At 40.1% G+C, this 13691-nt stretch overlaps 1 protein-coding gene across 1 annotated transcript in view; it reads right to left on the bottom strand.

Annotated features, from left to right (window-relative positions):
- The window catches only part of mthfd1l (methylenetetrahydrofolate dehydrogenase (NADP+ dependent) 1 like), a 44255-nt gene that overhangs the window by 29762 nt on the left and 802 nt on the right, over positions 1–13691 (bottom strand). Inside the window, exons 2-16 of the mRNA XM_080047683.1 lie at positions 12682–12766; positions 12372–12422; positions 12186–12239; positions 11034–11158; positions 10286–10386; positions 9155–9291; positions 8552–8663; positions 8143–8210; positions 7948–8045; positions 7314–7487; positions 6901–7037; positions 6430–6476; positions 5738–5845; positions 2849–2923; positions 2036–2138 (exon numbers count right to left, since the gene is read on the bottom strand). Of these exons, the coding sequence (XP_079903809.1) occupies positions 2036–2138; positions 2849–2923; positions 5738–5845; positions 6430–6476; positions 6901–7037; positions 7314–7487; positions 7948–8045; positions 8143–8210; positions 8552–8663; positions 9155–9291; positions 10286–10386; positions 11034–11158; positions 12186–12239; positions 12372–12422; positions 12682–12766 (1475 nt within the window). The remainder of the gene's footprint in view (positions 1–2035; positions 2139–2848; positions 2924–5737; positions 5846–6429; positions 6477–6900; positions 7038–7313; positions 7488–7947; positions 8046–8142; positions 8211–8551; positions 8664–9154; positions 9292–10285; positions 10387–11033; positions 11159–12185; positions 12240–12371; positions 12423–12681; positions 12767–13691) is intronic.

Below are 13691 nucleotides of genomic sequence, written 5' to 3'. Positions count from 1 at the left end.
TACTTTGAGAATGAAATCAATGACTGTAAAAAGGTACATACATTTTTAATAGTGATAATATTAACAATATGAAAACACTAACTGTGGCGTATAATGACGGAATGCGGATGCTTCTCAGAATACCGAGATGGTCTAGTGCCAGTCAAATGTTTGTAAATGTTGGTGTGCCTACCTGTCATGCTTTAATTAGGAATTTGATGTATCGTTTTATGTGAAGGTTGACAGCATCTGAAAAAAGTATTATTCAGGCATTGGTCAAGCCTGGGCTCAGCTCTGTCAGGTTCTCATCAACACTCTGGAGACATTGGAGGGCATCTTTGTATACTGCAAGTGTTGTATGCTGATCTCTTATTTTATTTGTGTTTTTTTAATCTGCATGCATTGGTGTGCTTTTTGTTGTTATTTATGTATTGAGTATCTCAAACATGCAAAAGATGTATGTCTTTCTAGCCTGAACAAATCACTTTCCACACATGCTATTAAATAGATGCGCACACACACACACACACAACCACGCCAACGCACCGTATCTTATCTCTTAAATTGTAAGTAGGTGTTGACACCATCAGAGGTTCTTACACTCAAGGGATTGTCTACTTACAGGTTTCTTCACTCAGCACTAAGCCTATTTTATGATAATGTGGCTAACAGAGGGGTTAGTCTGCGGTCATATTGTTGTTACCATCAGCATGGAAAACCACATTAGTTCAACATTATCCTCATGTTGGATTGATGTAATGAAAGGAAAGGTGAAGAGCATGGTTTGCTTCATGAACACAGACACACCCACATAACACATTAGGGGCTAAATCTGTTTTGAATCTCCTGGTTTCTTCTTTTAAGAATGCCCTGTGGAGCCGCTGGAGTAAATACCACATCAGTCATAGCAGCGCCCAACTGCTTGTTCTCACTGACAACTTTAAACCAACAGAGCAACCACAGAGGTAGCTATTCCCTCTCCTACCATTATCATCCTGTGACTGAGGACTGCAACACTTTCCTACTAGATGTGCTAATTCAGAACAAACATGAGAGCCAGAAAAAGTTTGTATAGTCGTTGAGCACGCTTAAACGCACACTAATAAACCGATCATTATCTGATTTCCGGAGTAAACAGATTATTCAAGTGCTCATGTAAACAGCATAAACCGATATGCATTATGGGATAAAAGCCGTTATCGAATAATGAGAAATACGATCAACACAGCTAGTTTTTTACCAAATGTTCTGTTATCTTCGGTGCACGTGTACCATTAATCTGGTTTCTTTCGTTCCTTTACATCAGCGCATGTGTGGAAACGTAACGGGACCCACTGTCATATGATCTGGGGCCAGGCTCATAACATCCTTCATTAGATCACAGTTTCACGACATTCTGAAATTCTCACTCCATTCAGAATCTGAGCGATCGCCTATGCTGCCCTGTTTCTGCTCATATGCAATACGCAAAGACACAGCGCTTTATTCTGCATGTTTAACAAGCCAAACAACTCTCCTATAAGACCAGCTCTGACTGTGGAGGAGAAGCCATAAGAGACTGCATGCTGACAGGAAGAAAAACATTTTTTTTTCTAACTGTTTTACGTCATCTATTTAGGAAGAAATCGAAAGAATTGACTGAATCATGTAAACCTGTTGTTGTTTAGTTATTGCATTACCTAGGTGCATGTAAACGCGATTATTACCATTAGCTGATTTACTCCCTGTTATCGGATTATTGTGGTCATGTAACCATAACCTGACAAACATAGAAGACATACTGCAGTGAATACTGAATTTAAGTTTAATTCAGGATAGCATGTGACATTATTTAGTCATGGCATAATAAAAAATAAAAAAATGTTTATGATCCACGGAATGTTTGACGAAACTCGTTCCAATTTAAATTAGATGTGTATGATGATCATGATATTGGGTTTTGATCATGAATTTGATAGTCTCAATGCCTGCACAAAAATCATACTGAATGTTCTGTGTTATTTAATTCGCAAGGAAAATGTGTCAGTATCACATGTGAATGAAAAATAGAAGATACCTCTATTCCAGGTGATCTTGGAGGGGTCAAGGTCAAGGCGTGCAAAGGCGCTGACTTCCTGGGGCGTGAGAGAGGCTGGGTCTGTTTTATTGATCCCCAGACGCTGGCGGTGAAGAGAGAAAGAAGGTTAGAAGATCTTCTGTTAGGGTGACGCTCAGGCACATTGTTTGGATTTGTGTTCCCACCTTTCAGTCGCAGCTGTGGCACATTTCATTATATATGATTTTTATTTTTTTTTTAATTAAATTAGTTTCCTTTCCAAGTCCCTGTAAACTGGATTTCCTTTCATCCCTGTATGTGAAAACAAACCCAGACTTTATGATGATGGGGTGATCAATGCACTGTCAGGTTAAAAAGGTTCCATAACATTCACTGAGAGTGCTCTATCATATGACACAACACTTTTTATCTCTCACTATATCAACTAAAAACAATAAATATTTCATAATCCTTTTAAAATTCTCATATCAAAAGACTTTCATGAACCAGGACAGACGCACATTGAGTTGACTTATGTTCAATATTCTCCCTCCTACATCTGTCTGCATTTTATACAGATATTAGGAATTATTAATTAAAACGACATCAAACCTTTTTACTCTCAGACGTAAAACAGATACGAGCTCCAGTAAGGTATAAACACAATTTGGAGATGAGAACATGGTGGAGGGAAAGAGGGATTGTTCAGGTAGGCTCACTGAGGTCTCCTAGTGGACAAAAGCTTCTTCTTTTAAAAGTGCTACACAGCGATTCTTCTGGCTAGTAAGGATTGTTGACACAAGTGGCCCTGGCACTGCAAGTGTTTGGACTTACGCGTAGCCTGGAGATTTGGATAGGAGAAAATCTTCTGACTCCGTTCACTGAAGGGACCAGTCTATTGAACAGGGCCTATTAGGTATAAGAGAAAATTACATGATGTGTGTGACGTATGTATATACAGTAAATACAACTGCACCTTGGAGGATAATTGTGTTATTTAATGACAGTACATCAAACCAAATACAGAAAAACAGCAGCAAAGGGATGTTATGGTTTTGACTGATAAATGTAATTTGGACATACAATGCATGCTCTTACAGGTTAAAGAGGACCTATGATGCTTTTTGACTTTTATGACCTATAAACGTTGTTATGATGATTCATAGTCATGCTTAACCATACTAAATTATCAAATAATGACTTACATGCATTTCGACGTATTCCCTGCTGACCGTCTGGGGTGTCTGTGCAGAGCACTAAACACTATTCTAGCCAGTCGAGAAGTCACGTCTTCAAAGCGGTCTACCCTTTCATAATTTGTGACGTCGCAAAAAAATGTGTGAAGTCACCACGCGGATGTTTCCATGTATGGTAATGCTGTCACTTCCCTGTTCGCGTCTGCCTCGCGCCCTTATAGGTCCATGCTCGCGCTTCCCGCCACTGAAAGTGTTCCGGAAGGAAGGTAACCAATCACAACGGAGTGGGGTTTGCAGGAGGGGGGGGGGGAGGGGAGCGGAGATTACCGAAGCACAGGCGGAGGGAGCGGAGATGGCCGATGCACACACACTCAAGTGTTGACAGGATGTGCTGGATCGCCAAAATAAGAGAAAGAGCTTCCCGAAAATCTACATAGTTTTTTGTGATGTGATTCGTGTCAGGTTGCTCTATAGCAGTGTAAAACAAGAAATTAAGACCAGAAAAGTAGTATAATAGGTCCTCTTTAATGTTAGTTAACACGTGTTTTAAGCTCCCTGTGAATAGGTCAAAAGATTGCAACATTGTAGTATACACTCACCGGCCACTTTATTAGGTACAGCGGTTCATTTTCTTGTTAACACATATAACTAATCAGCCAATCACATGGCAGAAACTCAATTCATATAGGCATGTAGACCTGGACAGGACAACTTATTGAAGTTAAAACTGAGCATCAGAATGGGTAAGAAAGGGGTTTTAGGTGACTTTGAACATGGCAATGTTGAAGGTGCTAGAAGGGCTGGTATGAGTATTTCAGAAACTGCTGATCAGCTTGGATTTTCACTCTAAACCATCTCTAGGGTTTACAGAGAATAGTCCGAAAAAGAAAAAATATCCAGTGAGCGGCATTTGTGTGGATGCAAAATGCCTTGTTGAAGTCAGGTCAGTGGAGGATGGGCATACTGGTTAGAGATGAAGAAAGGCAACAGTAACTCAAATAACCACTCATTACAACCAGGGTATGCAGAATACCATCTCTGAACGCAAAACACGACCAACCTTGAAGCAGATGGGCTACAGCAGCATGAAGACCCCACCGGGTGCCACTCCTGTCAGCTAAAAACAGGAAACTGAGGCTTCAATTCTTGCATGATCACCAATATTGGACAATAGAAGATTGAAAAATCATGCCTGGTCTGATGAGTCTCGATTTCAGGTGAGACATCCAGATGGTAGGTTCAGAATTTGGCGTAAACAAAATGAAAGTATGGATCCATCCTGCCGTGCACCATCAACCATGCCACGTTCAAAGTCACCTTAACCCCCTTTCTTCCCCATTCTGATGCTCGGTTTGACTTCAGTACATTGTCTTGACCACGTCTAAATGCCTAAATGCATTACATTTCTGCCATGTGATTGGCTGACTAGCTTTCTGTTTTTCTAAGGCTTTGAACAGGTGTACCTAATAAAGTGGCCGGAGAGTGTATGTACTCATAGCGTGGGTTCACTTTAGGCATGTGTGGTGATGAACTAAAACAGGGTTATTAAACTTATCATATATAGAAATATATATAGTATTCCGCTTAAATTTAAATTTTTGCAATGAATATCCAGAAAATGTATATAAAAGCATTAAAGAAACTGTTTATTTCACTCTACTAAAGTCCAGGTCAAAACACCAGTTCCACAATGTTGGCAGTGTAAAGGCTCATTTATGCTCTACGTTAGATACGCATACGGATACGGACGGAGCCTTCTGTCCGTACTCTGCGTACATTACGTCCGTATTTCTGCACGTATCCTGCAAGCTTGTGGATGCGTACCAAACGGACAGAACGGAGCATTACTACCAAAGATCACGGGGGGCGCATAGCCAACAGTTCACTTTCACTTACTGTACATTTGTTCACAAACATAAACGAAAGACATAATACTTTAGAAAATGTCTTAACTTTTGAGGAGAGGTTTGTGTGAGTTGGTACGAAATTACATACACGGCCGGGGCACAGGGACAGACAACTACAACATAGCAGCAGGAGCGGGGATCGCACGGGGAGGAATGTCAGCTAGACGGCAGGCTGTCAGCTAGACGGCAGGCTGACGGCAGCAATAGAGAAGTAATACCGGAGGACCGTGTGAGACTAGTTTGTTTGACATGTCGTGATTAATGTCCTCAGCCCCCGCTGTCTATAATACAGCCTCCAGTTTAGCCTCTTCCATCGCTACGGTAGTAGCCTATATCGCTAAAGCTGTTTCTTCCATGGACCTATTATAAAATATTTATTCCAGTTAATTCATTCTTTGACTCTTCTTCTTCCTATTTGAGTAACTTTTTACTCTGAGCGGAGCTGCTGCCCACTAATGGTTGATTTGATTAACGTCCATTCCAACATAAAGGACGCATGGAAGTATGAGGGCAGTGACGGATATAACGTTGTAAACGTAGGTCTCTATTTACGCACGGAATTGGAGCATAAATGAGCCTTAAGAGAAAGTCATTACTGAGTGACGTCATTACACGGTTACCTTGTCAGACTGAGTATCCTCGTGGAGCATCCTGGCATCGATGGCTGCTGCCACCAGGTTATTGGCTGCTGTGATGGCATGAATGTCACCGGTTAGATGGAGGTTGAACTGAAGGGAAGGAGGAAGAACAGACAGAGAAACAGAGGTGAAGGGATTAGACAAGAATTCAAAATCCTATCACTGCAATGTACTGGTACACATGAAACCTCAAACAAAGGTGGTTAAAAGGCCCTAATCACAAAATTTGGAAACACTTCAAACAAAGTAAATCATCTCATGGTTTTGACTTGGTCCCCAGGGTCCTTAAAAATGTTATGACAAATATTCTCTCTGTTTGGCAGGAGGCCCTCAATTTAAAAGGAAACAAAACATTGTGAAGACATTTGAAGGAGTGGTAGAAGGGGGAAAAAAGCTAAAAGGGCTGGTGTTTTGATGGGAGAAAAGGAGACTGCCTTTTCACGACTGCATATGGAGGTTCAAAAAACAAAAGTCTCCTTCCCTCCTCTTTCTCACCCCTGCCTTCACGGACAGTGCCCTTTAGTCACAGGCAATATTATGCCAAAGCTCCGGGGGGTTATGTTTATGTGCATTGATGTGTTTTCGGGCAAACTAGTGTGAATCTCTGCATGTGTTAGGTCTTTGAAGCCTGGTCTAGTCCTGCTAGGGAGCACTTAAGAGTGTGTGTGTCTTACCTCCTCCATAGGAATGACCTGGGCATATCCACCTCCTGCAGCTCCCCCTAGGCACAAAGAAGAGGTGGCACAGTCAGAGGCAGACGAACAGGACAGGGACACAACAAAGGAGGAATGCTGAGTGGAGGGTTCACGCTGACATTAGATATCTTATCACACAGTTACTTGATACATTCCTGACTGCTGGTTTGGGAGCCTGCATCTGGCCTTGTACAAATCCCACTCAATGTATTCAGTTAGAGAAAAACTAAATGAATTGTTTCATTCCAAAATAACATTCACTTTTTGAAACAGTTTGTTACATTTTCTAACATGATGCCTTGTTTAAGAATGTAACCAAAGTTGTTATTCATTCTAATAGAGAAAAAAAAGAGTGTCGCCAGGGCAAATGTAGAGGGCAGAGAGGTTAAAGCATACTTTTTAGACGGGTCATGTATATTTAGAATAAGGAACTAGGCATTCATTGCTGACCTTTAACCCCAAAGGTGGGTCCCTGGGAAGGCTGTCGGAGACAGGCAAAGGAGTTGAGCTTAAGGTGGGCAGACAGGGCCTGGACTAGGCCAATGGTCACTGTGCTTTTACCCTCGCCCAGTGGGGTCGGAGTTATACTGGAAATACAGAAAATACATAATGTGACTTTGTCAAAATCGCATTCGGTCTGCAGCCTAACAATTTATACAAATAAACATCAATCAAGTAGTAAGGTTGCACACAGCCATTGCTTAAGGGTAACACCATAAAGGAAGAAGAAAGTCATCTGTCTTTTTCTTTTCCCCTTGCTGAGGACCAGCTTACTTTTAAGTCACAAATGTAAGAACTAAGGGGAGCTGAAGGTATATAAAGATTAATTTAAAGGATACAGTTGATCAGGAAGTCACACTTACCCAGCAACTAGAACGTATTTCCCATCAGGCTGTGTGTGCAGGCGGTCTAACAGTGAGAGTCGGACCTTAGCTTTGTTCCTGCCATATGCTTCAAGCTCTACTGGTAGCAAACCAATCTCCTCAGCCAGCTGGTCCACTGGTTTGGGTGTCTGAGCTCTGGAAATCTCTATGTCACTGACAAACACAGAAAAAAACATCAGTTACATTTAATTTTAAATCATCAGATATGGAAAAACTATTTTTTTTTTACAGAATTACAAACCACACGCCATTGTTTTCATATAACATTGTATGGTGTCAGTGCAACTTAGAGAACAGTATGACATAATAATATAATCCTTAAGTAGATTTAGATAAAAGGTGCTACAAGGAAATTTTAACATTTTCTGAAAGTCAAAGTTTTCCTCCGATTATCATAAATGACATGTTACTGCTAACGAGACCATCAGCGAAAAGAATGCTATTTTTATTGAGTTTTTCTTAATGCCTTGGGTACGCTCACCCAGGAACTACAGCTGGTGTGGTAAAAACACTTCTGCTTTTGTCAAAAGGAGGTGCAAGAATAAAAACAACTTGAAAATTCCTCGGAGCACCTTTAAAGTCCTAATAGTCCCTTACAGATAGTGGCCTATACCTTGGTACCGGCGTCAGGGGCTGCAGTTTGAGGCTGCCCAGACACCAGGGTTGGTATTGCTGCTCCTGGAGCCACCGACTGCAGCTAAGCACCACATTCTAGTAAATGAAAAGAGGAAATGGAGACGAAAAGGTAAGGGAAAACAAAGGCAGAGTATAGTGAGGAAGAACAGGGACAAGAAACAAAGATACGCACCTGTGTTCGGTAGGCTGCTGTCAGGAATCCTAATCCAGACTTTGAAGACATCTCAAGGGCATGTTCATCTAAACCAAAATAGGTCAATGCACATGATGAGGAGTCAAAGCATGCATCTGAATTTCAGACTAGAGCTGGGCAGTGTACAAAGATGTACTAATTAATTTGACAACACTAGTACGTCTGGTCATCTACAATATCATTGAATGCATGCTGAAAGGTCTGTAGCAAACAGGTCTGGACTTGAGGCAATGTGTCTTTTGTTATCCACAGAACTTCAAGCCCATGCAGAGTGATTATCCTAAAAGGTTGAAGGGTAAAGTTGGCAATTTAAGGAATGTGCGGTGGAACCTTGGAGAAACTACTCCATTCATGCACCCGGAAGTCTCCTGAGTGATTATTCAAATACCTGTGTCCAAGGAGGGCTCACAACGGATGACAGCAGCCCCAGGTCTGACCCAGGCAGGTGGGAAATCCATATTCCCTGCACCTAACACAACCACAGCATCAGCCTGCATCACCTAGTAAAGAAAGAAATAACATTTGAAAAGGATTTGAAAAAGAGGAAATAAAAGCAAAACGAAATAGAAAACAAGACAAGCGGAAAAAAAGGCTCCCCAGAAAAATGTGCCTGGAAAACACCTGGATATTTATCTGCAAATCTGTTCTAATTATCTCCGCCACAGCTGATCACATTTCATGACTTCACATTTGAAAATGCAGAGAGTGACTCCTAGTGGTCAGCCACTAAAACTGCAACTATTGCCAAAGTGGTGTAACTGAATTATGACAACAGATGGATTAGTATAAGAAGCATATGGAAAAGATCAAAATATGTTTTCGTTATAAAGCACTAAGTCTTCTCAAACAAGTATTCCTCAATACAGTTAAAAAAATAATACAGCCAAAAGAAGTAACTGTCAAGCTGAACAAAAAAAAAAGAAACAACCGTGTACCAAACTACTAGCTTTAAAAAAAAAAAAGAATAGTAAATAATGAATCCCTCTCACACCTGTCTCTGTAGGCTCTTGGAGCTCCAATGACTCTTGAGAACTACCATTCCACTTCTTTCAATCAGGCACTGCAGGGCTACTCCAAGGGGTCCTTCTCCTCCAACCAGCAACACACTTTTCCCATCCAAAGGAGCATCTGTAGAAATGTTGAAATGCAAAAACAGGACACAACCTTACTTCATTAAAGGCCTACTTCACCGGTTTGAATATGAAGGTGTATTGAATTCTGAGATCCTATGTAGTATAAATGTGCAAATTTTTTTTAAATTGGTTCATCCTAGCCTGAGAAAAGGCAGAAAGAGTTTTTTTTTTAACCCTATATTAATCTTACTGTGACATCACAGTAAGATAAATATAGGGTTAAAAAAAAATTACTTTGTAAATATTACTGTGATGTCACAGTAGGAGAAATCACAGTAATATTTACAAAGTAAGGTTTTTTTTTTAACCCTATATTTATCTTACTGTGATGTCACAGTAAGATTAATATAGGGTTAAAAAAAACACTCTTTCTGCCTTTTCTCAGGCTAGGATGAACCAATTTCAATTTTTTTTGCACATTTATACTATATAGGATCTCAGAATTCAATACACCTTCATATTCAAACCGGTGAAGTAGGCCTTTAAGTGCTTAATGTGCATGAGTAACCCACACAGTGGTCCACATTGGTGCCCTGGAGTTTCACATCACAAAATATATATAAACTACAAGGAATTATAATAGGAACATTCCTATATCCTGTAGCTTATACTCGTAGTATTTGTCAAAAGTATAGAGTTGTTTACTGGCATTTTGTCATGCCATGTCAGTACTCGAATGAAATACATTTTGTTTTGTATTTTACCCAGTGTTTATGCACTACTAGACATTCTTCTCAAAACAGTTACATGTGGTGTATACTTTGCATTTGGAACACAGCCTGTTAAACACAGCGGCATCTGATAAGACAAGTAACGAGTAGGATCAATAAAACTGATTGTCAGGGTTTGCTGCTACTGTATCTCACTGTATTCAAAGTCTCTAATTCACTTGATCAGCTACACCTGCCCCTATTCAATGCTTAATAGTCACTTTAAAAAGGAGATTAAAGCACTAGACTTGGTACTGATTTCCTTTCCCAGAAACTCACCATGTTTCACCAGGAGATCCAGGACAGCGCCGGCTATCGGTGGCACAAAGCCTTTGCTCAGGTCACCTCGCACCAGACGGCCCACATTCAAATCTGATATCCTTTAACAACACAAAAATTGGCAAAAATGTAATACAGCTAACTTTAAATATATATATATCAATTATCCTAAGGTAGCTAGTCCCCTCTCACCGGCCATAGCATTGAGATTATTTTTTTAAATCCAATGAAAAACAATATCGAGAAAATGTATACATTTTAAAACTAGATTTGAGGCATACATCATGTATGAGTTACTGGATAAGTTTACTAATGCTGAGTAACACTTTAAAGTATATATATAATACTTTTTAATATTGGACAGGGAGATCAACTATCTATCACTGCTTGACACTATGTATGAACAAAGTAGCTTGCTGCAGTCTCATTTTGTGAAGATTGTGAAGGGTGCCTTGCTAATTTTATCATTTCCTTTTTATTTGAAGGCACACACTCTTCATTTGTGCAGTCTTAATTCTGAGCAGCCCTTTCTAATGTAGGCTCAATCTAATGAGCCATGTGAGTAAATTCATTTATCCCTGTTGGGACAGAGAAGCACGCACGACTGATACCAAGCTGACTGCTACTTAAAAATGTCTGCCTCTGCAGTAGACATCTTTTGACAGAAAAACAAGAGATATGCTCTTTGCTGTTAAATCTCTCATAGTGAGAGTAGTCAAGCCATTTTAAATGTAGTGCAGGTTTTTACCCGTCTACATCCTTCTCAGGTTTGAGTGTGTTCAGCACTCGACTGGTGAGGGAAGCAGGGGGGAGGTGGAGGTAGATTCCATGCACCTTGGGGTCTTCATTCAACTTCAACACCTCCTCTACAATCTACACACACACACACACACACACACACACACACACACACACACACACACACACACACACACACACACACACACACACACACACACACACACACACACACACACACACACACACACACACACACACACACACACACACACACACACACACACACACACACACACACACACACACACACACACACACACACACACACACAAGGATAACGTTTGTGGAAAAAGTATACAGTATTGACGAGGCAGGATTGCAACAGTCGTGGAAAAGTAACATGTTAATATCACACAATTTGGTATGGGTACTGTCTGTAGATGGTCTACTATGGAAAAACTCAGCCTTCACACTTAAGGTATGCTTGATCTTTTAAAATGAAGGTACTGATTGAGAACAAAGAAATGATTGAAACAAGATCTCCTCCATAACAGGCGAGTGCTTCTAACTGAGCATAAAAAATGATAGGAATCCCTAAGGAGGGAGAAGAGAGAGGGAGGGAGAAGAGAGAGAGAGGGGGGGTAGGTAAGGTGTATGAAAGTAGAGCAGTGGATCAGTAGAGCAACAGAGAGTAATTTAGGCCAAGAGTTGTAAAGTAAATCATTGACTGTCAGCTGAATTGCCTGAGCATTTCCTAAGGGAATCCCTGGGATTCCTTCTATCTATACTGATAAGAGACATTTTGGATAAAGAGCGACAGGTGAGAGGCTGTTGCCCAGTCCCAGTAACATAATGTTAGAAAACTACTGTGAAGTGGAGAGAAAAAAATAACATAGTGAGCAGTCAGAATCAAAGATTATACAGGCAACAGTGGATGTATGATGACTTTCAGTTAAGTTTTAATTACATACAAGCTTATTTGAGGCACTGATTATCTTGACACTTCACCCAGGCAGCATGATAACATGTTGCACAGTCAAACAGCCAGGGGAATAATTAATCATGCACTGACTTGCTAAATAATGAGCGCGTAGGAAGAGTTTTTCCTGTTTAACGCAGTGATAGAAATGTACCAAACATGCCATTCAGCTTCACTTACTTCATCTTCACTGCACTCCTTTGCCAGACATATCTGAGTGATGTTTAAGCCAACCTGTGGACATGCAGACAAGGAGAGGGTGAACTGCTTGAGTCATCGTAGATAATGTGTGTAGATGTAGATTTTGTGTAAAAAAGACAAAATGGGCGAAATTCAAATTGGAGGAACAGCAAGAGAGACGGTTACCCTTCCTGCCATCTTCTTGTTGATCTCAAACAAACTGTCATCTTCGCCTGCCTTTTGAGATTAATTGAAAAATAGCACATTGAGAAGAACACAAGACACAACACTCATAACACAGGAATCTGCAATGGCTTCAACCAAAACAGATAATACTAGGTCAAATGTGCATTAAATCAAAGCAGGACTCTATGTCCCTATTAGCACAATACAACGCTGGCAAGGTCAATTGTAACTTAAATATGGCTTAACTGTCTTTTGACCTACAAAAGGAAATACAAATCCTACGTAGTACTTCTGTTTGAGCTCACACTACCTGTATAATGGCTAACAAAGGTTGTATTGATGGATTTCTTCTCTGCAGAGCCACCATTGCCTCCTTAGTGGTCTGAGTCAATTCCCTGTGAGAGAAAAAATAACTGGTTAGCAATGTCCATGCATCTATTCTCACACACGCACGCACGCACGCACACACGCGCACACACGCACACACACACACACACACACACGGTTTAATAATAGATTCAAGTCCGATACATGCACAAGTCCAAAGACAGCCATTCTTTAAGAATGTGTTAACCTCCAAAGAGACAGAGATTAAGATAACATTAAGAATAGTTCATTCTGTAGGGGGGGAGACACTCAATTGAAAAATATTTCTCAAAACTGTGAACACACTTTCTACTGTCACTAGCAAATACACCTTTAAAAAGTTTGCAAACAAATTAATTAATTAATAAATAAAACACCTGGTAAGAAAAGCTGAACGACAGTGTGAATTTATTTTTCTTAGTTTTTTTTTTTTAAATATATATTTTTTTTGTTTAAATATAATCCAATGGTTTTTTTTTCATCTCATTGTTGTTTATTTTTTTACCTATTTCGTGTTACAAAATGTCAAAGGCATGATTGTCTGCTGTATGTATTTTATATTCGAAACAAAGTACGATAAGCTCTCTGGTGTGTGTGTTGTTGCTAACTGGGATCCTAAATTACCCACAAATAATAAATCAATCAATTTCTCTTTAAACCTTGTGGGAACCTTTTTAAGCAGTCATTTCTGCAAAAGAAATGTGATTTTCTGTAGTTATTGGAATACCAGATCTCACTAGAAATTAGAAAGTTACTATGGAAATAAAAAATAAAATGCAAATTGTGAGGTGCCGTTGCACCTATTGGCCACCTTGCCACGCATGTCACACTGCGTGGGAGGGGCGTATGTGTAAATGCATATGAATTAACACACTGACCTACATGTTGACAAAAATGTAAACATTACTATTTCAAGTACACCTATAGCTATTATGGAACAATATTTCAAAGAAG

The sequence above is a fragment of the Ammodytes marinus genome (genome assembly GCF_949987685.1).
Source record: "Ammodytes marinus genome assembly, chromosome: 19".
Classification (NCBI taxonomy): Eukaryota; Metazoa; Chordata; class Actinopteri; order Uranoscopiformes; family Ammodytidae; genus Ammodytes; species Ammodytes marinus.
This window is presented reverse-complemented; position numbering and strand designations above follow the sequence as displayed.